Source organism: Larus michahellis, chromosome 3 (assembly GCF_964199755.1).
Source record: "Larus michahellis chromosome 3, bLarMic1.1, whole genome shotgun sequence".
Lineage (NCBI taxonomy): Eukaryota > Metazoa > Chordata > Aves > Charadriiformes > Laridae > Larus > Larus michahellis.
Window position 1 is genome coordinate 73,736,694 of NC_133898.1, and position 25,086 is coordinate 73,761,779.

General features: G+C 40.6%; 1 protein-coding gene across 3 annotated transcripts in view; it reads right to left on the reverse strand.

Moving 5' to 3' along the window:
- Positions 1-513: 513 nt before the first annotated feature.
- The window catches only part of TPD52L1 (TPD52 like 1), a 59,582-nt gene continuing 35,009 nt past the window's right edge, over positions 514-25,086 (reverse strand). The window contains exons 4-8 of one of the 3 annotated variants that reach the window (XM_074580836.1): positions 17,734-17,835; positions 10,752-10,766; positions 7,996-8,034; positions 5,913-5,973; positions 514-2,627 (exon numbers count right to left, since the gene is read on the reverse strand). In XM_074580836.1, the coding sequence (XP_074436937.1) occupies positions 2,496-2,627; positions 5,913-5,973; positions 7,996-8,034; positions 10,752-10,766; positions 17,734-17,835 (349 nt within the window). In that variant the 3' untranslated portion in view covers positions 514-2,495. Of the gene's footprint in view, positions 2,628-5,912; positions 5,974-7,995; positions 8,035-10,751; positions 10,767-17,688; positions 17,836-25,086 lie in introns of all 3 variants that reach the window. The other 2 variants (XM_074580837.1, XM_074580835.1) reach the window with 2 other exon arrangements.

Sequence of the window (25,086 nt, forward strand, 5' to 3'; positions counted from 1 at the left end):
ATGAGGCGTTGCTAGAAAGGTTAGCAAACAGCCTGTGGGGCTTCAGGCTTCCGCGTGCAGCACCGAAGTGTGCTGTTGATGTGTTGGAGAAGTGTCCTAGGCCCTGGACATAGGGCCTGTGAGAGGAAGTCACCTCCTCCCCCTCTTTCTCCTGACCACCCTATCAACGTGGAGCCTACACGTAGTGGCAGCTGCTGTGATGACAGTAACGTGTAAGGATTTATCTGAAGAGAAGCTTGTCTGGCCCCCCTGCCTCCACTGGCAGTCGTACTGACACAAGCTCTTTAAAGTATGCTCTTAATGAGCGTAGTTAAAAACAATTTACTGGGTTCCCAGAAGCATTTTTCTGTGTGTGTATGTATAGATGTGCATATATGTGTATGGCAATAAAATGAGGTCTAGTCAGGGTCCTGTAGAAGATGACAGTGCTTGGACTCTGTGTTTGAACCTTGGTAGAGCTGCTGGCCCTGCTCAAAAGACGGTCAATAGCGTTAGCACTACATGATGTTTTCTGCCGCGCATTTCGCTTTTGCTGAACTCTGCTCCATCATTTTTCTCCTTTGAACCTCAACAATTTCAAAGCAGATTGCCATGGGGCAGTTTAAGTCCAGAAGGGACCGAGCAGGTTTTGAAAACTGTAGGAATGGCCGTTTGTTGTGGCAAGATGATGTTCTTGCCATTTACCTCGATACTCTGGAGTGAAACAGCAAGGCTTCGACATGCACAGTGATACTGGTAAATACACAGAATTAAAAAGAAAACATCACAAAGTGTAAAAGAGTAAGAGAGAAATTTATTTTCAGTAAGAATATCAATAACTTCCTTTACACGAACTAAGTTGACCATTAATACCTTCTTTATTTAAATAAAGTCACACTTACGCACAAAACCATGTAAAATAAGCTAGCAAACTATTACAAGAAAGCTACTTTAAAAAATGAATTAGATTTGCTTCCATGCTAAAAATCGCACTAAAGCAGCATTTGATATAAATGTCCAAAGTTAACTTATGTCCAGTAGAACATTACAAAAGGACTTCCAACTTTGTAAAAGCTATAACAAAAGCCACACAGGAAAGAAAAAAAAAAAAAATAAATCACTTAAAGCCAAGTTTCCTCACAAGATTTTAAGCAGTCTGTAATGTCAAACTCACTAACACTGATTTGAAGCTTTGGCTTATGCTAAAAAAAAAAAAAAAAGCATCCATTGTGAAAGTAGCCAGACGGTTTTTCCATCCTGTTTATCGACAAAGTTCTGCTCATCTCAGTCTGGTGAACTCAGGATTGCAACATGCAGACTGACACGTGCTCACTAGACAACAAGATAGTGTCACAAGTGCGCTGCTCTTTTCTTCGGAAAAAAAAAATATGTTAAAAGGATGCAAGAAAACATGCTGAAGCAAAGCTGAGAGCTGACCGGCTCTTGGTGATTAAGCAGATATAATGCCGTTGGTGGAATTATGTCGCAGAGTGAAGCACGACAAAATTTGACACCAAAAGTGAAGTACCTACTCAGCCTCTGTCTTGTAAGGTAACAGGGTTTACGCGAGCAGCTCTGCAATGCGGACGGAAGGCGTGGGCTCTCTAACCTATGGCACATCTCGAGCCAGTTGTTGGGTTTGTGTTCTTTCACTTAAGGCTGTATCTTGGCTGAGGCTCATAAATTTACCTTCCCTTATTTTTCACGGGAAGATAGGGAGTCAAAATTATTAGAGGTTCGCTCTGCTCCACTTCCTTTTGCGATTAACTTACACTGTCAAGACTTATCAAACAACAGAGAACAAGCAACGGAACATATTTTTAAACTGAAGCTTTTCCAGGTACAATGATCATCTTAAATCAGCAGTTCCCATCAGTTCAGTTTCTATATGAACGAATCACTGGGTGTCTCTGCCGGTCCTCCTTAACTCTGCTGACTAATGGGTGGAGGGCAATGCCGGACTGCAGCAGTGAAGGAGAAAAAACTTTTTATGACAATAAGTGATTTAATTCCATTAGGAAATAGATCATGTCCAGACACTCCTGAGCAAAGGGCACGTGGTATGGCTGGTAGACAGCTGGTACATGGACTACTGCTGGCAGTAGAAATCTTTGCACAGCTCTAGGTCCATCTGTCTGATGTGGCACCAAGAGGGGAGTTGGAAACCAGCAGATAGAAAACAGTAAACTAAAAGAAGTAAGGAACAGAGACTGGAAGATCATTGGAGGGAAGTTACGTGAAAATGAAAACTATTTTGGTCACTTAACACAGAATTTAGAGCATTGTAAGTCAATAACTTGCACGTGGTTTCTATGGTGTACAAAGTACCTGATGATAAAATGGCCCATCCAAAATACAAATAGAGACAACATTTCCCCAGCACAAGGCCAGGGAAGCAATTTTCCAAAGCTGACAAAACCTTGTTGCACAAGTTGGGTGGCGAGGGAGGTCTAAAAATCACTGGCTGATCATCAGTCTCTGAAGAGAGGCGGGTGAGGCTCAGGAAGGCCTGTGGTCTAACACTGAAGCTCTTCTTCACTCTCAGGGAGTCGGGTGCCAGCAAGAGAGCTCTGAGCGCTGGCGTGGGCCGTAGAGCTGAGAACTTCTTCAAAACTGCCCCCTGCGTGGCTTGTCCCACCAACCTTGGTCTGAAAGAAGGCAAACAAACGAGAACAGTGAGTCCCATTTGCATTCCACCCCCTGGCCGTGGAGGGCTGGGAACTGTTCAGAGCAGGCAGCAAACACGTGGGGTTGGGTTTTTCTCAGAACAGAAGCCATAAAACTAGTCAAATAAAGCAACCCCTTTCCTCCCCCTATTTCTAAGCTTCTAGGCTGCAATCATAAAAATCTGCCAGTGGCATTTATCATATGCTTGAAGGAACCAGTCCCTAAGTAGGTCCCAGGCCGGATCCTATATCCTACCAGTAAACTTAGTGCAGTTCTTCATATGAGTAGCTCACTAGTTTCACTGTTTTTTACAGTTCTACACAAGCCAAATAAGAGACGGGTATTAAAATGAACTGGTTCATTTGCTGAGTAAAGTGGCGCACCCACCAGCAACGGTAACACCGCTGCTCTCAAAATACATAAACCCTACTGGGATTTTGGACAGAAACAGTAACCAAAGGACAAAACCAGCAACTTGGCTCCCTTTAGATACTTGTAGCTGCCTAAATACTGAAACATAAAACTGCCCACAACATTTTCCTGTGGGGAGGGCAGGAAGAGATACCAAATTCCATGAATCAAACACACGACAACGTGCTCACAGGTCATCTGCTTTCAAAATACTTTGGTTTGCTGAATTTTTAAATATAAGTATTAAAACCAAAACCCAACATGGCTAAATCTCTGAAACAGAGTTTTCCTGACAAAGACAGAGCTTTATCTAAAGGTTGGAAACGGTCAAGACTAAGTGGCGAAGAGACAAAGCCGTTTTGACCGAGTTGTCTCGGTAAGCGAGCATTCTGTTGTGGTTTGTCCTGCTGATATGCCCACTCGAAGCTGATTCAGGCCTGAAGACAGGGCAAAACTTTTTACTCCTAGAACTGCAGCAGGACTTAAAAGACAAGCTGGCATTTTTCCAGCCTGTCAGCCATTGAATGCTTAGGAAGATTACTTTAATTAAATGAACTTTGTGTCCTAAGTTTCCAAAGAGTTAATCCTATGTAATCCGTTGTTTCATGAGCTAGCACAGGAGCTTGCCTACCTTGAGAGTTCAATAAAATAAGGTAGTAGTAAGCTTGATATTTGCTCTGGCAGTTTGAGTCACTAAAAGTTCCCATCTCAAGAGGTAAAAATCTGTATCTAGCAGGCTGGGCGGGTGTTCGTAAAGTATCTATTGGTTATCTAAACGGGTAGAAGGAACACAAAGGGATAAGCAAGTGATTCGCTTGACTGTGCCAGACAGGAATTCAGACCTTCCAAGCTGATGCACCCCACTGCATGAATGATTTCTCCTACAGTGAGGTTGAGTATAAAAAAGCATTTGCAGCGAAGGTGAGAAGAATGAATAGGAAGGTGTGGAGAGGCACTGAGCTGGGGCTTTGGAGGTCTGGGTTCTGTTCTAGCTCCTTGGGATGCTCCCAGTTTTCCCTGGGGTGCAGCCTCCCACCTGTGAAACTGCGATGTTTCCTTCTCTGACACGGTGCAGTGGAAATGACTTTACCCTACACTTTCACAACTTAAAGTTGTCACAACAGCCTATCACTGAATAAACCTGAACACTCAAAAAATCTGAAAACGACAGAGCAACCCTGCATTCTTTGATGGACATGCTTATTTAGAAACATAAAAATAAATCAAGCTCTCTGCTGCTTACTTTCCTCAGACACTGACTGGAAAATATCATCTGCTGCACGATTTCATAGTGACATGGAAAAGACAGACCTTCCCCATGCACCTGCTGCTTCAGTTCTAGCAGTAATTTGCATTTTCTGTAAGAAGTAATGTCCTTCTGTCCCAAGTGGAAGGCCATTTTTTTTTGCCTTTTTCATGCTTTACAAGTTGTAACGCCTTTTGACATTAATCTAGTATTTTCAGTTCCCCCTGAAATGAGGGGTGATCAATTTGGCCCTTGTCCACTGACAAAGTGCACTTGGAATGTGCTGGAATCTTTCCATTGCAGCGAAGTGCCATTTTATGAGCACACTTGACTTAATCTGATTAATAAGAGCCATTGGGAGACAAACCCTCTTGTTCCCCCCTTGAACGTGCCTTACCATGCAGCAAAGGTTAGCTCACTGCAAATTTGCCATGTCTGCCCTGCTGTGTAAGAGCCACTATGAGTGCTCTTATTGATAACTGGTAACTTTGCCATCAGATCCTCCTGTCCCAACGCAAACGTGTCAATGTAGTTTTGAAATTTAAAATCCAGACAAAACATTGACATTTGAGAGGAAACACGGCTGCATTAAAGAAAGGCGGGTTCAGTGCCAAGAGCCACACCAGCGGCGTGAATCACACCTGAGTTACACGACAGCTCCCACCAGCTGAGTGCAGGGCGCTTGGTGAGTACGTCCCTCGTATCGTGTAGCTCAGGGATGGAAGTTCGCTCTGCCAGGCACAGGGCTGCGTCTGTCTGGCAGGGCACAGCACAAAGCTCACGAGCCCACACGGCTTTCAAAATCTGACCTTGCATCTGCACGTGGTTCTCTGCCTTGCACAGCTTAATCAACAGTGGTCACACCTTATGAGATGTCTCTACTTTCCCTTTTAGTATGGCCATATTTTTCATATTTTTGGCATTTCGGAGACCACTTGTTTACTTCGGCAGACAACAGAAGTAATTTCTTAGTAACAACGCAGAGAAAGACTATCTCTTTGCACCTTGCCTTCATTTTCCATTAGTTCTCTTGCAGTTCTTTGAAATTCTTGATGGAATGGTAAGACACGGAGGTTCTGAAGTGTGTCCAGGGAAAGGCAACGAAGATGGTGAGGGGTCTAGGGCACAAATCTTATGAGGAGCAGCTGAGGGAGCTGGGGTTGTTCAGCCTGGAGAAAAGGAGGCTGAGGGGAGACCTTATCGCTCTCTACAACTACCTGAAAGGAGGTTGTAGCAGGGTGGGGGTCGGTCTATTCTCCCAAGTAACAAGTGACAGGACGAGAAGAAATGACGTCAAGTTGGACTAGGGGAGGTTTAGGATGGATATTAGGAAAAATTTCTTCACTGAAAGGGTTATCAAGCCAGGGAGGTAGTTGAGTCACCATCCCTGGTGGTATTTAAATATGGTGCTTATGGACATAGTTTAGGGGTGGTTTTGGCAATGATAGATTAATGGTTGGACTCAATGATCTGAAAGGTCCCTTCCAACCTAGACAATTCTATGATTCGATGATTCTAAATTCAGTCGGTCTCCTGTACAAATGATAGGGACAACTAAGCTGTCACACTTTAACACGCGCAGCCATGTAACTCTGCCTCTAACCTTTACCTTAAGGCTTGTGACAGTGGTCTCAACCTTCTCCTCAAACGATTTGAAAGTTGGAGAATTCCTAGGAGAAAAAGGAAGTTGAAGGAAAGAAGAGTCAGTTGCAAACATAATGGAGTAACTCCACAATTCAATCAGTTCTTACCAAGCCACAATGCTAGGACAGAACAAAGGCTGGCTGGCTGGCAGCACTGGGCTATAGACTGATAGGGTATGAACAGCCACTTCTGCTCTGTCAGTCAAATCCAATTACGGTAATTGGATGAGTATTTTTTAGCTACAAATTTGCAAAAGCAGAACCTGCCTAGTAACTGAAACCAGTGACTGGCCTGCCTACCCTCTGACACATTTACCATGTTCTCAGAAGAACAACCAGGGAATGCTGTCTGTAGTGCTGCATTTCTACGGTTTTATTCATTTGTGTTGTTGCTATCAAGAAATTACCATTTTTTTCAGCTGATGAGCAAGTTCATAATTTACACAATTAAAAAGATGACAGTTTAATGTCCTAAGGCTGGGATGATGGAGATTAGAACTACATAGGAAGTGGGTCCAAAATGTTTTTAAGGAATCCTGACCCCCCCCACTCCATGATTTTGTGACCGCAGGTGTATCTTGCTGCTTTCAAAGACTTTACAGACAGTTTTCCAAAGGTGGCCCTCTGACAAAGCTAAGCTTTTCTCTGCCTTTCACTCCCTGTAGAATAGAACACAACACTGGTTTTGGGAAACCGTGAGTTGAACGTATCTTAAAAGAATAATAATTAAATAAAAGCAACAGCTGTGACTTTCCTTCTTAAACCAAATCACATATTTTGTTTGCTGGCTTGCCTACCAACCTTGTTCATTCTTTCTTTCTTTCTCCAAAGCTTGAAACATAGCTTCTCTCTCATTTTAAATGCATTCAGATTACAGAAACTACTACCTCCTAATAACAGGGCCAACAAGATGCACTAAAAACACTACATCCCTTTGTCCCTACACGAAGTAAGAGATAACAATGATCTTTAACCATAACGGAGGGTGCCCTCACAGTGGAACAATGTGGCAGAACCACTTTACGCTGGCAGGTGCCCGCGCGTCTGTGTCATCCGTGGGGAAAGGCAAACACATGCAGGAGCCTGCGCTTCATTCCACAAAGCCATGAAGCCAACGGCTGCTAAAACTTTAGTGTTCCAGTTCATTCCCCTTGCAAATTCTGGGAACTTACCAGGAGCATGATGATGGCCTCTGTTTCTGCACATACATTTACATCATATCCCTCTCATCAGGCTAAGCTAAACTGACCCTAATTTAAAGGAAAGGGCAAATGGAAGCCAATTGGAAAAATAATGCAGGTTTACTTTTGATTTCTGTTAAATAGGTGATAAACTTTTCACAAGGCAAGAAGGGTCAAAAGGAGAGAGAAATTGAGTTTTATGGCTTACATTTGACCCATAGGTCACACTGGTGAACGCTCGCCTTAAAGTATCCACCTGCTGAAGCTGAATGAGTTAGAATCCATCATAGAGTTAGGAGATTTATTTTCCCCACATGCTTGGCAGGGAGTGGGGATGTTCATGTATTCGGAGGCTGAGGGGCTAAAAAGAAAGATGGATCCTAATTTTATTGAAAACAGTCAGAGCTTTACTTGAACAGATATCAATATTTGGCTGCAGTCAAGTAAAGCATGATTATAGCCATTAAAATATGAAAGCACTCATATAAAATCCCTCCACAGGAGCATGATCCAAAGCCTGCTGGAGTGGAAAGCATCTCTGACGTTCATGGGCTTTGGATGATGTTGTAGAGACAGCAAAACAACTGAATTTCAGATTCAGTAATACCAACAACAATCAACTACCCAAATACATCTCAGAACTGCTTCATTTACTCAAAGGCTTGTACAAGAGATTAAACAGTTAATAAAATTAGAAGGAAAAAAAACACAGATGGCCTCTCCTGCAGCCCCTATGAATAACCTAATTGATTGAAGTGGGACTATTCATCCAACTGAAAACTGCAGGATCAGGATCAAAGTACGCAAATCCCCCCTCGTCACACTGTTGAACATCACCATAGCAAATAGAATATGGGTAGCACATTACCTCATCGCAGGCATGCTTATGGAATGGCGAATAGAGTAGCTGTGGGATGAAAACAAAAGATAAGGAAAAAACCCCTGTAAAATCCAGTTTGCAACATGATTATAACATATTTTTTAAATTTAACTTTAAACAAAATATATATATATCTTCAAGAGTGCTGGTACTCTCCCTCTCCTGATAGCAAAAGCTTGTCAAACTCACCTGTGAATTCCAGCTCACTTTCAGGACTGAAGATCTTACCATGACATTCTCATGCCAACTGATCAGCAATTTAATAGGGCTCAAAAGAACGATGCAAAACAGTTCCTGGCAACATCCATTTAAATGACACAGATGTCTGCTATTTACAGAGACATGCAACACATGAGAGAGGAACAGAGAGCTACCTCTGTGTTCTGCAGTGACAGACGATAAGCTGTGTGTTGGGCGAGTACAGCGCACCTCGGGTCTGTGAACACAGAGCTGGTTCAAGGCAGGAGGTGAGTAGGCAATTGCCTGCGTTTCCTGCATGTACATCGTACACAGTCCAAACACCCAGTGCCAGCCCCCAATTTGCACAGGTTCCTGCACAACAGGCTGCCTTAACAAGGGGTTTCTTCAACCAGAAAGGCAGCGCTCTCAGCTGCAGCAGTTGCTTTCCCCCCTCTCTCTAGGACATTTCACCTCCACCTTCACACCTCAACACTACCAAGAGTGGAAAGCTGTTTTCCACAGCTCTCAGCCAGCTCTCCTCACCACACCTCCCTCCTCAGACTTCCCAGCAGCAAGAGTATCGGAAGGTTGGCAAGTGGAGGATGGAGCCTCGCCATCCCTCAAAGATCCCCAAATCCTCTTGCACTCCTTCAGCCCTGCACATGGCCACTCACCCTCACCACATTCTCCCACCTGAGCCAGCAAAGCCAACTCTGCTATCATAGCGTCACCGATTCCTTGCTGCTGGGAAGCATCAAGCCTGTTCTGACTATGAATCTTTATTTGAAGTGTATGAACTGTCCGTAAGGATATTTAGGTCTGAACATTATGTATGTACCCTTTCAAAAATTCATGCATGGCTGCTTTCAGTGTTGACTGACAGCTGCAGCCTGGTCTGATTGAGAACAGTGAGAGCTTTACTTTAAGGGACACCAACATTTGGCTGCCATCAAGCAAAGCATGATTATAGCATTAAAAAATGAAAGCTCTCATATAAACAGCACATGTGTTTGTTCTAAACGATACAAATTCAGAGCAGCACTGTGTCCATATACACACAAAAGATTTTTTTTTTTTTTTCAGATTAAAGATTCAGAAATGGGAGCAGGGGGAAGTGTGGGGGGGGGAAGAGCTATTTGGCAAGGTGGGACAGAGAGATCTTACGTGAACTGTTTGCTGTTGTGTATAGTTTAAGGCTTCTGCTAAGCTCAGATAGACAAGAACTGACAGCAGACAATGCAAATGGTTCACGTTCAATTTTTCACATCATTTTTAAGACTTACAAAAGATTAGCCCAAACATTTCACAAGTGCAGCAAATCTTTAACAATCCTAGTTAAATTAAACAAGCATGCTTGCCATTTTAGTCTTGTAATACATGACAAATAGGCAAAAATAAGAATTTGGAAGTACTTCAGCATAGGCTGCTCCTCTTCTAATAGCAAAACATTCCAAATACGAAGGTTTAAGTAAGAAGATTACATGTGCCAAATTAAATTCGCACAGCTGAGAGATGGCATGTGACAGACAATCTGAATACTAAGTGCACATTTCACTGAGTTCATCTTTTAATTTCTTTACAGAGGTAAGGATGCAAGTTACAGGAACAGTGACAACATCTTCTTTTACTGGGAGCTTAAAACAGTAAGCTTTTTTAAAGACACACATGCCTGTGATGGTGATCAGCGCAGAGGCAGAGAGCAGAGATCCTTCCCGACAAAGGTTGCTCAACATTGCAATTTGGTTTCACGTCAGAGTGAGACAGGAAGGTCAATCTATGCCCCATTTTGAAGTTTTCTCAGCGAAGTAAGAGGCCACGTTAGGATCACTTAGCTGAACAGAAAAATTGTTCTTGAGCTCTCCCATGCACTGGCGATGCTACAAGGCCAGAGGGACCGCAGGGGATTCAGCCCCTCTGGCGGGTGAACGGACGTAAAACCACTTATAGAATCTTCCAGCACACATAAAATTGTTTTATAATTCATCAAAATTGTTTTATCATTCATCATATACTGAAGTGTTTTACAGCATGAATAAAAGCAAGCTCTAAAGAGCCCCTTTAATCATGTTAGGAACTTGGCCTACTATTAGAAATTCCTCCAGGACTCCAGACTTCTAAAGAGTTACCGTGTACACTTCATAACTAATATACTTTTGCTTTATTGAAGAGGAGGTAATTAAATACTTTATACAATCTTCATAAAACTTTGCTGGCTGAATAGAATTTTTACTGAGCGTTTGTTGTTTATGTTCCAACTTCTGACAGAAAAAGATGGTTGAGAGAATGGGATTACATATAAATAGGTTTTCCAAAGAGCAACATTTGTGTTCATTATTTGGATTTGAGACTAATCTACTCAAGAGCAAGGCAAACACACTCTCGCCCCTTAGTCCTTTCCTCATTATACTCACCATGCTGTAAAAATGAGGCGTTACAGTATAAAAGTCACATATGTTTATATCATATTTAATGATGCTAAAAGGAAAGAGGTTACTGCATTACATTCCATAAAACAAATCCTGCCAAATAAAGAGGCAGTATTCAAGGAGAGTAATGTGTCTTACCCAATTGAATGCGATCTGTGGTGGATGCACAAGGAAAGAAAAGCAAGCGTTAAAAGTATTATGAAAATGTAACAAAAATATACATACATATCTGTAGCATGTGAAGCTGCCCGAGGAGAAAAATAAAATCATTTGCATTCAAATCTTGACACTGGAATAATTCACACTAGAACATGAATCACTTGAGATTCCTTCAAAGCAAAAATGTTCACACACTCCTTCACTACGCAGTTACCGGTTCTGTGTGTAACGAAGAACGGAAGTTTTGTCTTCTAAGGTTTGTGTTATTAGATCAGATTTAAACAATGAGGACTGTTTTTCCCACCCAAAATCCTACCTTAATCTCATTAAATAGAAAGTATAGGCAAACTGGAATTTTACATGTACATCAGCAGCAAATGTCTTTTTTCCCCTCTGGATTTCTTAATCGTCTCCCCGTAGAGAAGGGTATGGAAAACATAAGGGGCTTTTAATCCTAAAATGACATTTTCTAAAACATTATTTCCTTGTTGCAAACAATACTTGAAACACTTTGACACTGTTTTCCAGCTCACAAGAAACTTAATTAAGGCAGCAGAACTGGGAGAGGCACTCTGATATACAATATTCAAAGGATGTCATTAAGGTTCCAAAGTCGAGAAATGATGAGGCAGACAGCTTCTCCTTCATCTGTGTGTTACTGATGTAGGCTGTAATTACAGACCACTTCAAGGGAACACCTGCCTCATGCAGTGAGACAGATAGATGGTGCACACTTAATGAACATCCCTTCAATACTTATTTTTCACATCCTTTTTCAGTGTGATGCATTATTTACCGAACAATATTCACACCTTGCTCTGAAGAAAAGCACTGATTTCTTCAGGGTTCTTTACAGGGCTCACCATCATGTATGCTGCTGCTTCTCAAACATTCATGGATTTATCTTGACAACACATTTCTGTCTAGACCTACTTAAGTAATACTGTTGCCATACATAGCCTCTTTGTACTACCTGCTGACTCCCAGTAACAGCCACCCCCTTCTCCATACTTGTACAGATACTTGTACACCCAATCTTTGTTACTGGAAAACTGTTACTGCAGAACTCTAAAAGCCAGCACAAATGAAGGGGTGAGTGTCAGTAGAAATGAGAGAAAACAACTGCTTCACCAATCGGCAAAAGAAATGCTTATGAAATTACATTCTGAAGTAAGAAAATATTGCTATTTCCTTTATAGGGGATATCAGAGACACAAAGGTTTAAGAACGGTAGTTATGGGTATGACAGCTACAATATTTCAAGGAATTCAGCTCCCAGTGAATTCAGCAACACTTTTAAGTGCCCAGACCATTCCTAGATCACAGGAAATCCTATAAGTGCACAGCTAAAGGGTGTGCAATACTCCGCCACCACAAGAAACCCAAGAAGGCGCTACAGTAAAGGCACACCAAAAATCAACTCCCACGGCACTAAAGACGATTAATTATACCTGAGCCATCTCCAACAGATATTGGCCTAACCTGTTTCTAAAACGCTCCAATGAGAGAGATTTCACAGCCTTCAGAAATAACCTGTGCCCCTGTTCAGCTTTATAGGTGAATGATTTTCCACATCTCTCACATTAACTTACTACATCCTCCCTCTCCTTTCGTTATTCAGCCGCACTTGCCTAGCCTAAAAGCTGTCTCATTCAAACACGCTGACTGGCTCTATTTTCTGAAGCTGATTTTTAATTTTTTTTAATTTTTCTCCCCATTCCTTCCAGTTCACCTGCACACTCTTCCAAAGGTGGTGCCATTGCTCTGGCCTGATTACTCCAACTGAGTCCTCATCACAGCTAAGAAGAGCTATTATCTCTCGAATCTTATAGACAACACTCCTGTAACACTTGTTGGAATTAAGCAATGATCGCATGGCAGCATTGACCCCTGCTGCATTTGTGAGCCATTAGGCTAGCACTTGCTAGGCCCTTATCTGCAAAGCCACCGCCCAGTTGGCTGCTCAGTGCTTCCCATCTCTGCTTTTGTTTTTTTCTCCATCTGTCAATAAACCAGGACAGCACCTTACACTTTCCTACGCTGAATTTCATTTTATCATTTAAAACAAATTTGAATTCTAATCCTGCTATCTAGAGTGCTTGGATTCCCTCCCACTGCAGTCACCTGGGGCTTTTAAGTGTACACATGATGCCACCATCTAAACCTGTAATGAAAATGCTGAAGAGTAGCAGACTCAGGACAGATGTCTGCAAAATCCTGCATTATGGTGAGCTACTGAGACCTATTCTTTGAAAACCATTTTCAACTCCCTAAACTCAAAGAGAGTTCACTTTCACTCTAGTTCACTTGCAGGAGCAAAAACAGTATGGTCAGTCTTATCAAAGTCAAGCTCTATCACATCTCCGGCCTCTCTTCCATCCTCTATGACAGGTGCCGTCAGTTCAAGATAAATTGTTCTTGATAAACCCTTTTATGTTTTTGTCACCATGCTTTCTAGACATTTAGAAAATAACAGGTTAATGCAACCCCCCCAGTATCTGCTTTGTATTTCACAGAATGTCCCTTGCCCCTTTCCAGAGGGATGAAGTTTGCCTTCTTCCACCCCTCTGGAACCTCATGTGCCTTCTGTGCTGATTCCCATCATCTCTGAGGAGCACACTCAGCTGCCACCATTGTGCCCTCAAGCTCTGCCTCCCTGCACTATTCTGTCTCTTGCCACATGTGCCTTCCAGCTCCTGCAAGGAATGAGGCATTGTATTATCTTCATTCATCTTTAGAGCTGGCTCATCCCAGGCACTGAATTTGAAAGTGGTCTGTGCTATCGTGTAATTAAAGAAAATGTACGAGACAGCTGAAGGAAGGATGCATAAGCAGTATAATTGCTGACATCCTAATTTGCATGCATGCCTTTGTTAGCTTAATCTTTAAATGCATTTACTTGTGTAGTAGTAATATATGTGGCAGTGTGCATGTAGTAGTGTAGTATAAGTAGTTCCCTTTTTTATTTTTAAGCTAACAAAAAATCAGAAAGCCTCCTACTTGGTATCACAACTTGTTACTAAAAAGGTCATCAGCAGGGATGAAACTCTTTGATCCACATAGACAGCTGGAGAGTAATCCAGCAGTATTGCATGAAAAGATCCAAACTTTACCAGTATTCAAAGGAGCAAGGGATAAAGACCCTCAGCTCTGCATCACATCTGCGCTCTACGTGACAAGAACCATGTTGAAATGTTAGCATAACCTCTACTTCTGAGAGACCCGAGCCCATGCCACTGTCCTATGAGTGATCTGGGACTCCTCTCTTCCCCTTTGCCTCCCTTCTCTATGTCAGAACATGTTAAAGGAGACAATATGAGCTGGGCGTGGAGGGGCAACAGAAAATCCTGATGGCATATCATTAATCACAAGAGCTATTAATGAAGAATCTATGATCTTAACTGTATTACTAGTGCCTGGCTTGTATCCTAAATCAAAAGTAGCTGTATACTGGTTTTATATGCATTTCTGGTATTTCTAATAACATGATGATATTAAATAGAATGCATTACAACTGTAATCAGAACTTACAAGCACCAATAATTAATACACAATTTAGAAGATGTAAAATGCTACTGACTATTCATGCACAAAATGAATTAGAGAGTTGGGACACTGGGAAGCTGTGGTGGGGATAAAAGAAGCACAGCAGCTGCACGAAAAGCACTTTGTCCCCAAAGGGTGACTTCTCTGTTCTTTAGGGGACACAGAATTTTGTAATTTTTCTTTCATCTTCTTGAATTCTAGCACAGCAAAACAGCACACTCAGACACCAAAATCTGGCCTGTTGCTGATATATGATATTTTAGTAATATTTTTAGAGATAATACAAGGTGAAAATTAAGACCCTGCACCTTCAGAACAGAAATACAAGTTTCACGTGGTGCTCTGTACAGTTGATATAGCAGGCAACCTGGAAAGCAGAATTTTGTGTCACAAAGAAGGCAGGCTTCAATATTTAACATCAGGCTGACTACGAGCACTTTCAAAATCACCACTGCCACAGGCAGGGGCAAAGGCCAAACACACCAGACTGCTGAACATACTGGGAATTATGACGATCATCTGGATTTTAGAAATCAGTTTCAAGTGTCTGCTCTGAATGAAAGCAGAACAGGGATTTGCATCTGGATGCCATTGGTGACTGTCAGCCTTAATGCCTAACCAAGAGAATTAAGCCAGAGTCCGATGTGTGTTTAAATCAGCATTATGGGAGGGGGCGGTGATAATCCATATACTAGATCACTGAAATAAAATGACTTGGATTAGCAAAAAAGCAAGCAAACAATGAAACAAAGAATGCATGCCCCCTTACAGCTTACTCCCCCAAACATGGCTGGCACTGGAGTGGGAGAGAGGAAGATTTTTAAAACCAGGTCATTTAAGTGATAAGGTTTACAGTGTGAGCCCACACAGAACTGCATCTGCACAACTTGAGCCAAGGTCCCTCAGCTTTGTTGCTGAGGTAAGCATACTGACCACTACTCCAGACTGAGGATGTTCAGCAGATGCAGAAGGCCCAAGTCATGCCATGCTTTACGTAACTATGGGATACTGGCTATACTGTGTGCTGCTTCATCATCAAGTGTCGGGAAAATTCTGGATGAGAACTTAACTAAAACCAATAAGCGTCCACAAAAAATGGCAGTGCTGGTAGTTCATATTTTCCTGAAAAATTCCCAACCAGGTTCAAAGTAATCATTTTGATCAAAGAAACAAACTTCTCAATTAATCAAAATGCTTATGGACTTAGCCCCTGCTTTCGGCCCTTGGCTAAAGGGCTAGTGAGATAAATACCGCCCATCTGCTTTCCAAGCACTAATAAAAAGCACGATCACCATGGGGGTGAGGGTTGGTACCGATAGCTAGGACAAAGGAATTTGGTAGCAGTCATTAATTAAGAGAAATACTAAAGGAAAAACTTGCTCTATTACAGTGAAGACATTTCTGCCCTTGCAGTTAATCTCACACATTACACAAAGCACAAATGACAGGACCTGAGAAGTACTGAATTGTTAGAGTCATGCTTCCCTCTCTGATTAGTGATCAGAGTCAGTGCTCAAGGTATTTGGACACCAACTCTTTGGTCACTGCTGTAGGATTTAAAGCATGGAAGCAGCAACAGGACCTGTTCACTGAGCAGTGAGCTTGTCTTTGTTACAGGAGGAAGTGTTAGGAAAGAACAGAAAATGAAACAGAGGATATGTTGGTGCCACATGCAGCACACGCATCTCATGCATTTCTCAAAAATACAGAACACAACTCTGAAGGCAGGGAAGGCAATAAGATGAAACAAAAGGTAAGAAGACGGCTTGTGAAAGCCACTCATGCAACTGGAGCCTCAGCCTGGAAAAGCGGGAACTGAAGTGAAATATGATAAAACCACAGGAAATTGTAAGTGAAATGAGGGACAGCAGAAGGACTACACTCACTGTTTCTCATAATGGAAGAGCCAGAAGGCATCTAAAGAAAGACCAGGGAGACTCAGAAAAGGGGATGAATGAATGAACAAACAAATAAACCATGCACTTTTTTACCACGTAACTATCTGTTTGTCTGGGGAGACATGAGGCGTTATGAATGTCAAAAGATCATACAAGTTAAAATAAATTAAAAAAAAAAAAGATAAATTAGTGAAGTAAGCCCTTCAGAGACTTTTACATAAAAGGTCAAACCTCTGTTTTAGAAAGTTTTCAGCTCTCAGATTGCTGAATGATAAAAAAAAATGTACTAGAAAAATGTAACTGCATGCCTCCTTATTCTTATATCCTTTTCTAGGCACATACTACCTATGGATGTTTAACTGTATTGAGTCAAACAATTCTTAGTTTATGTTCATACCCTGGTTGCAAGTCACTCACTACATTTCCATTTTAAACTGCAATTGTAAAGCAGATCATACAGTGACGAAGATTTTCCTTTTTCTAGTTTCACCTCGAAAAACAGTAGTACTTCTGTAGAGGGTTTATTAAGCTGTATGTAAAAGGCAAGTGTAAAGGAGGGACTCTACAGATTTCTTAAGGTTCAGATTAAAAGTTAAAAAGTGTAAAAGTAAATTTTAGCTGCCAAGAACTATACTTCAGCCATCTGCAACAAAAACACCATATATACTTGAAATACTGTAAAATGACTCATACAGAGCTTAGGAGACGGTTACCTCAAACATTACAAAGTGACAAAAAAAGTGAGTACTCTAATAAATGAGATGCTCTAATTCTGCAGCTCAAACAATATATTGTAGACTTAACCCTTGTCCAATTATTTCATCACAAAAAAAAATCAAATCCTAAAACACCTGAGAAGTTCTGTAATCCTGCTATCAAGTTGAAAACTGTAGTGCTGGTTTACGGTGTACAATTTGTTCATTTATGCTCTCATTCTGAGGAACTTTAAGACCAACACTTTTAAACATACATCAGCATATAAAGTCTGACATTTAAGTTGCATTTAAGTGACAGTTCTCCTGACCTCTACTCCTGCTACTTTCATTGTATTTTTTTTTTACACATAGAACTGCATAACAATACTTTGCCTTTGTACATCTTGAAACAGCTGATAAAAATTAGCCTGAAATATTTTTTTGATTTATCATTCCACAAGCACCTCCAAGGCAGGCTTGTATTCTTCAGATGATGTTGGTCTCCAGAATCCATGTATGAATAAAATTGGGTTAATAAAGATCTAACAGCATATTTTTGTTCCATTTTACTTATACATTTCCTTGAGTTTGCAAAGTTATTCCAAAAGGACTTCAAATTGCAGGTTGTTTTTTTTTAAACCAGAACTCAAATAATAATTATATCTTCATTCATTGTTATCCCTTCTTTTTGATTGAAACCATGAATATTATAAAATACTCTGACTACTTGAATCTTTAAAACACTAATGCAGAAGGAAGAGCTGGCAGATGACATACTTTTTGTCCTCAAAATAAGACCAGAGAAGCAGCAGATCCCTATACCTCATATCTCCGAACTTCTTGCTGATAGCAGTTCCTACATTGCTGATAGCTGCTGTTGCTTTTTGTCCTGCATGGCTCAGTGTCTCATGCGTTTTCTTGTAACTGGAAACAAAAAAATAGAATAGAAATAATAAGTATTAAAAAAAGAGAAGCTAGAATCCCCTACCATTAATTCCTTTTCCCCTTATTTCCACATCTTACAGTCCCATCCACTGAAAGGTTAAGAAACATAATAACTGTAGCACAAAATAAATTATAAAGACACCCGCTTCTGCGCAGCTTCCTAAGTGCGGTTTAATCCTAATGTGAGCAAAACACCCTCCAGAGCAATCCTTCACTGCATCTTCTCCCCTTGCAGATAACACCCCCTGAGTGGGTCAGCGCAAGCTGTTTAAAAGTAGAATGCAGTGATTTGTTGAACACCTGTTTAATACATTTTCTGTAAATTTACATCAAATAAGCTTTCTCGTAGCAGACACTGACTTGGTAGACAAATCTGCTGTCTAAAGCACAGAAAAAAGGACATATAAACTCTCCTATTCCATGCATATACATATTAGATACATTTAAAAGATGCACTTCAAAATCACTTATTGATATTTTGTATTAGACAAAATAAATCAAATTTGTTTCCATATGCTACGATTTTACTTTTTAAGAATTTCTTTAAAGGAAGAGGGTTTTGGGAGAGACAGAGAAAGAAAGATGAAAAAAATCTAGACAGTGAATGCATATTTTCAATAGCGCTGACTCTTTTTAGAAGTAACTTATTTCACATATAGTATACACATTCAAACACAGAAACATCTTAATTTACTGATCGGGAATATACGCTCTGACCCACATAGACCCTTCAGTACAGTCAAGTTGCATTCTCAGAGCAATCAATAAGCTTTTCTGCACAGATGCCTTTTTGCTGAGTAAACTAACTCCGAGCATGTCAGAGGCTTCCTTCCGAGTAAATTATCTGATACTCCCAGTGACGCAGACAAGCTCAGAATTAGAAGTACTGACCTAGTAACAAAAAGAGAGCACATTATAATCAGTCTTGTATCCTGCGGTGTGCATTGGCAGACAAGAACTGAAGAAACGATCATGAAAAATTCAGAAATGCAGTTCCACTGGTTCTACTTCTCCTTTGAACAACATCTGTAAGATTGCAAATGTGTACCAAAATACACTTGGAGATTAATAAAAAAATCCCACTGCCTAATTCCTGAAGCAGAGTATTTTCTTCTGAAAGTTATATGAAAGCAATATAACCTTGTGGATGCAGGAGGGGAAGTAAGAGAAGATTAACATTTGCAATACGGCACACCGCATTTTATGTTGGGTCCTTTTAGACCTAGCAGCACCTGTGGCTGAAAGTCCCCTGTTAAGGACTGTGTTTTACAAACTACAGGTTAGAAGGCAAATGCCAAGTAATGTTCTATTCTTTCAGAGTCTATCAACAATTTTTTTTTTCCCCAACACAAACACTTTTGATTTTACATGCCTAAGCCACAAAATATCTTTCAAACTACTGACCTAAAAAGTTCTAAAACTGCCACGTGAAATGGCTCGTTCTATGAAGGTGCTCGTGCCTGTTTTCACTGACTTAGAAAGGCAGTCCAGGAAGCAACCAGGATACCAAACCTCTAGCAACCTGGAGTTAGAGAAACTGAATCAATCACACGCACAATGTTGAAAGACAACAAGAGCTAAGACATTGTAACAGTGACCAAAGTAGCACAAATTACAATTACAAAGGTAGGAGCACTGGTTATACCTGTTTTATTTCTTCTGCCAGAATACAAAGACCACCGAAAATATTATTTTCATTTGGTCTACTTTTTCCTCAGCTCTGCTGTCTGTCCCTGGACACAGCAAGATTGCAATGATCTTATTTCACTGAGGCCTCATTCTCAAGCTTAACTAGTTTAATAGCTATGTCATACTCTTGCTGTCTGTCAGTGGATATACTCTTGTATAAACTAGAGTGGGATGAGACCCTAAAATTTATATTAACGATGCTTCAGCCAAACTATGAGCATGTAGCTTTTTGATCAGTGTTGCCTATAAAAAAAAAATAATCAAATATTCTAATGTCTGTGGGCTAATATATACATATATGGTCATTTCTTAAAATGCTTACGTTATTGCAAACAAGTCTTTAGGCATTTTCCTAACAGAGAAGTTTCCTAAACTATTTTAAAAAAATGGAATTTTGCTAATGACAAAATGAAGTCTAAAGACTTGACTTCCAGGTCTAAAAGGTGCTTGGCAGCAGAACCTATTTATGTACAGGTTGATCGTACCTAATAAAATACTTTGCAGATATCCTTCTGAACTAATTTTTTGAAAAAGACACTTTGGAGTTCATTTTATTCACAGGCCTATTTAGCTTTATGGAAAAAAACACGTCTTCATGTTTTACCTTTCTGCTGCAGGTTCTTCGCACTGTGTAAAACTGTTAACAGAACAGTCCCAAATGCCCCATACAGCAGACACACTCAACTTTAATTGAGAAATATTAGAGTCCCCTACATATTTCTGAACACTACATTGGCCAGAACACACTTTCAGAGAACTGGCTGAAACTACACCAATTTTGACATTCCAACTAATATTGTGTTTTCCCTGTAAATCCCATAAACACATCATCCTCCCCAGTATTTCCACTAGCAAGGAAGACATGGAGACTGCATTTATGTTCCTAATGCTTTGGACGTTACATAACAGTGCAAATCCAGCTAAGACTCTTACACAACTGGTCTTTTTTCAGCACCAACTTCGGAAAAAATGCCCTTTGACATCAACCTCCCTCCTGCCCCCACAATGCTGAGGAGGAGCTTTAAGGAACAACAACAAAAAAAAACCCCAAAGGTAAAAATGCAGTGGAACGTGCAATACCTGTCAGCAGAGACAAGAAATGGTAGTTTGCATCTCAGCAGGGCTCACCAGTAGCTAGCTTAAAAATCAAGCCCCCCCCATCCCTGTCTCTCCAGCATTATGCATATCACTATGCCTTCTTCATAAATAAATTATCTTTCCACAGAGCACATTGCCTCACGTTGGTTATGCTCTGTATTGATATACAGCACAGTATTTTCACTCAGTTATTTTTATCATCATAGTTATGTCATATTTACAGCATTCATTTGATACTTTGCCAAACACTCTGGTAACAATGATCTCCAACATATTCTCTCTGACTTCTGGGAATCTTCTCAGTTTTACGTAGCATTAATAATCCAAGCCAGTAATTTTCATATCCTCATGTAACACACATCACTCTGCAGTTTTGTTTTAATGCACTGAACAACCTACATAATTTTCAGAAACCTTTAAGAACAGAAATAAAGTTGGATATTCTAGGTAAGACACACTAACATTTATTCATTGGAAAAAGTGCCATATGTATGGCTTAAGCCCTCCTAACACCATCAACTGCTCCAACATGCTAAGTCATCTACAATACCCGTACACCCTTGCCCTTCAAGCAGCCATTGCTGGCAATCATTGGGCAAGTACTGACCACCCAGCTCATCAGGACAGGTGAGAGCATCTCAACGGACAGTAAGCCATCGTCTGAAATAAGGTCAGTAACCCTAAACCTTCAGACAGAAATGCTCCAGCAGAAACTAACTCAGAGGATTTAGAACACAGAGATTAAAGAAATATCACTTTCCATCCAACCCACAGCGCTCACTCATATTTACACAAAACCATCATTAGGCTCTGTGCCTTTCTTACACGCATACAAAGTCACCATAACCTCCCCGAGTATAACAGCGTTATGCCAGATGCCCAGTAGTAAAAGCAGAAACAGGCTACTTGATTTATGTAGTTAGAGTAGAAATGCCTTCTCTATTTTTGTGGCATCTAAACATACTCCATGGCACAGAAGAATTGCTGGTAGTGGCTAACAAGGATCATATTCCATGCTTTTCACTTAGCACTTAACAGTAAATATTTGCAATGTATTTTATAGGCAAGAAAGATTAAACAAACATGGTATGTGAATTGCTGTCACAATTGTAAACTTCTAAATAAAACTCACCTGTGTGATTTTGAACATTACCTTTTTATATGACATTCACCCAAGAGTTTCGTCCACCACCTTCTCATTATAATTTGTTTTTTAAAATAGGGTATTTCTTTAACAAAAGCAATTCTTAAAAAACTGATTATTAGAAGTTAGCATAAAATATACCAATATTGTAGTTATATTCTGATAATATGCCCAACACATTTAAAAGAAGCTTTAAAGATAACTCACATCTCCAGTACTGTAACATACGAATTAAGCAAAGTAGATTTGTAGCATATTTTGACTGCTTTTTCACTTGACAGTTTCATATACTGCATTTAGGTTGTACTATCACATGACAACCAGGTCCCACTAGCTGATTTTTACAGCCAGTGAAAGCCAATGAAAGAAGATACTGTTTCGTAAAACAGAACATGAGAAGGATATAGTGCTTCACATAGAGTATAGCCAGAGAGCAGACACACAGAGAGGCCAAAGAACTAGATGTTTAAATGACCAGCATCATCTCCAGGATAAGACAAGATAGTCATAGTGCACGCTATTTGATCGCAAGTCAGTACAGAATTGCCTTCACATGGCGGAGTAAATCTAACTTTCCTTCATAGGTGCAGCACATGGACTGCTGACAGAAGTAAGCTAAAAAACGTAATATTCATATTTGGCATGGCAAGCTGCACATTTGACCTACTACAGTAAATTATAAAGAATTTAAATTCAGCTTTTGTAGAATTAGTACATCTGTTAATTAGTGCATCTTCATTCAGCATTGTGCCTCTCCATCAATGCTTGTTGGCAAAATTAATGCGTTTGAGAAACCCTCTTCTGTGATAAAGCTTACATAAGATACAACAAAATGCAAACAATTAACAACAAAACCATACAGTAGAGCAGAGCCTGGTAGCATAAGCCATCCCCTATGGAGCTTCCTTCTTTTTAGTTTTCAAACCATTAGTTAGCAAAAAATGATGTCTCTGGATTCCATGTAAGGCATCTGGATCTCTTGAGAAATTCTGAGCTAGTCAACTATTTTTCTGTCAGTTTTCTGTGAAAAACAGGGCACAGAATTAACTAAATTATGCTCATGCTCAAATTAAATAGATGCATATATGAATGGCAGATAACATGTACATAAAACATTTGCTCACAAATGAACTTTAAGGTTTTGTGGAGTTGTGTTTTTTTTAGTGCTGACCTGAAATTCATTCCAACTTCAAAAACAAACAACGACAGATGTACTTTTTTTAGACATTCTTCCCTTTGCCAGGTATATTAAGAATTAATTGAAACCGTGCTGGCACTTGGATGGGTACATATGCCTAAATCAGTCAAAGGAAGTACGCCCCAGGTAGTTCCTCTCCCACAGAGAGAGGAAGGGCAGAGCTGAAGGAACCGAACCTCTGCAGGTCGCAGGGGACCTGCCTGCAGCCAGAAATCCATGCATAGCACATGGAAGATGACTGTTCAGTAGGCTGGAGAGTGTCACAGGTCAGGAAAGGTGCCAGACAAAGGTGACAATATTCTGTGCTGTTCTGCACTGTAATCTTCAAAACCTTTGGAAAAATTGGGGATACAGTTGTGTGAAAAGCACTATTTGTGCAATGCAGCACAGAATAGGGGAAAACCAAGCAGTTGTGGTACCGTTGATCTCCAGGTAGAAAAGCCACAATATGTTGGCTTAAACACAGATGAGCTTAAGACATTCCAGGCTGAAACTTCACAGTTCATCACACCTTAAACTATGCCCATAACACTGTCTGTGGGCTCTGTACTGTATACTAGATCAACAAAATTATACAGATATCCCAGCCTCCCTTTTCCTTTCTTCCCTTTCCCATCCTCTCCTTTCTTCCCCTTCCTTTCTCCTCTTCCTCTCTTTCCTTCGTCTTTCTTCCTCTCCCTTTCTTTTGTTTTCCCTCACCTTCCTTTTCCTTTCCTCCCTTCATTTCCTTTCCTTTTCCTTCATCCTCTTTCCCTTTGCTTCCTGTCTGTTCTTTCTTTTTCTTCCATTTCTCCCTTTCCTTTCCTTCTATTTCCCCATCCCCTTTCCACTGACCCCTTCCTGGATATTTTTAATTCTGATCATTTCAGAGATTCCAATTTACACTCAGGTCTCCCCCACGCTCCTTACAGTTAGATAGAGATACATAAAGATATGTATAATATTGTGTCTGTATGTTCTGGTGCACATTCATAACTACAGTGGAATTTTCCCAGAGAAACTAATACTATATTCACTGATCTGGAACAGACCACCTGACGTTGCTGGGGAATTTCCATTAGATGAAGCTTCTGGTGTAAACAAGCGGACACACATCTTTTAGAAAAGGGAAAATGACAACAGGCCAAGTTAACTCCTCCAAGTCCTTTCTCCAACCTTATTTTTCATTACTCCATCCGTCCAAGTTCAAGGACGGAGATACATGTGGAAAAGGGGCTAAAAAATTGTCTTTGAAGAAGAATACTGCCTGATCTGACCCAAAGGACACAAAGTCAGTGGAAGTGAGAGGCTCCCTTTACTTTCCTATAGCACAGGCTCACATGCAGGTAATATGCTTGCTAAAGCTAACATGCCTACCTCTTCACTTACACAACTGCTACATTTACTTGCAAATTTACAGAAGAACATGTCAAAAGGTGATTACACATTGCAATGAACAGAAACACCCACATTTCTTTTACTACCACTCATAGCAAGTATGTGTGGGGGAACACGGTATACTGAATTCCTGAAAGTCACAGTAGGCCTGTGGTTGTTCACAAATTATATCTGACTTCCTGAGAAAATTATGAACTTCTGGAACACATTACTATATATTTAGAGTTATACTAATGAAGACTGCAGATACAGTAGATTGTAACTCTAAAACACATGCAGCACAGCTATTACTTTCTATTTTCTCATCACCTGGCAGAAATTTGAATTAGAAAACATTAAGTTCCCACTATTTGTGGAAACCCATACAATTGTCCTCTATCAGCAGAACTAAGCTTGCTCACATAGTTTATAACCACTAGTCAATGAGGAGATCTTCATTCTGTCTCTGGAGGAAAAGGCCAGCTCCACCTTGAATGCTATTGTCCCAAATCTCAGGTAAGTTGCAGCAGGCTGCAGCAGGGTAGGTTTAGGCTGGACATTAGGAAAAAATTCTTCACAGAAAGAGTCGTTAGACACTGGAATAGGCTGCCCAGGGAGGTGGTGGAGTCACCATCCCTGAATGTGTTTAAGACTCGTTTAGATGTAGTTTTAGGGGATATGGCGTAAGGGAGAACTTTGTAGAGTGAAGCTGATGTTGGACTCGATGATCCCAAGGGTCTTTTCC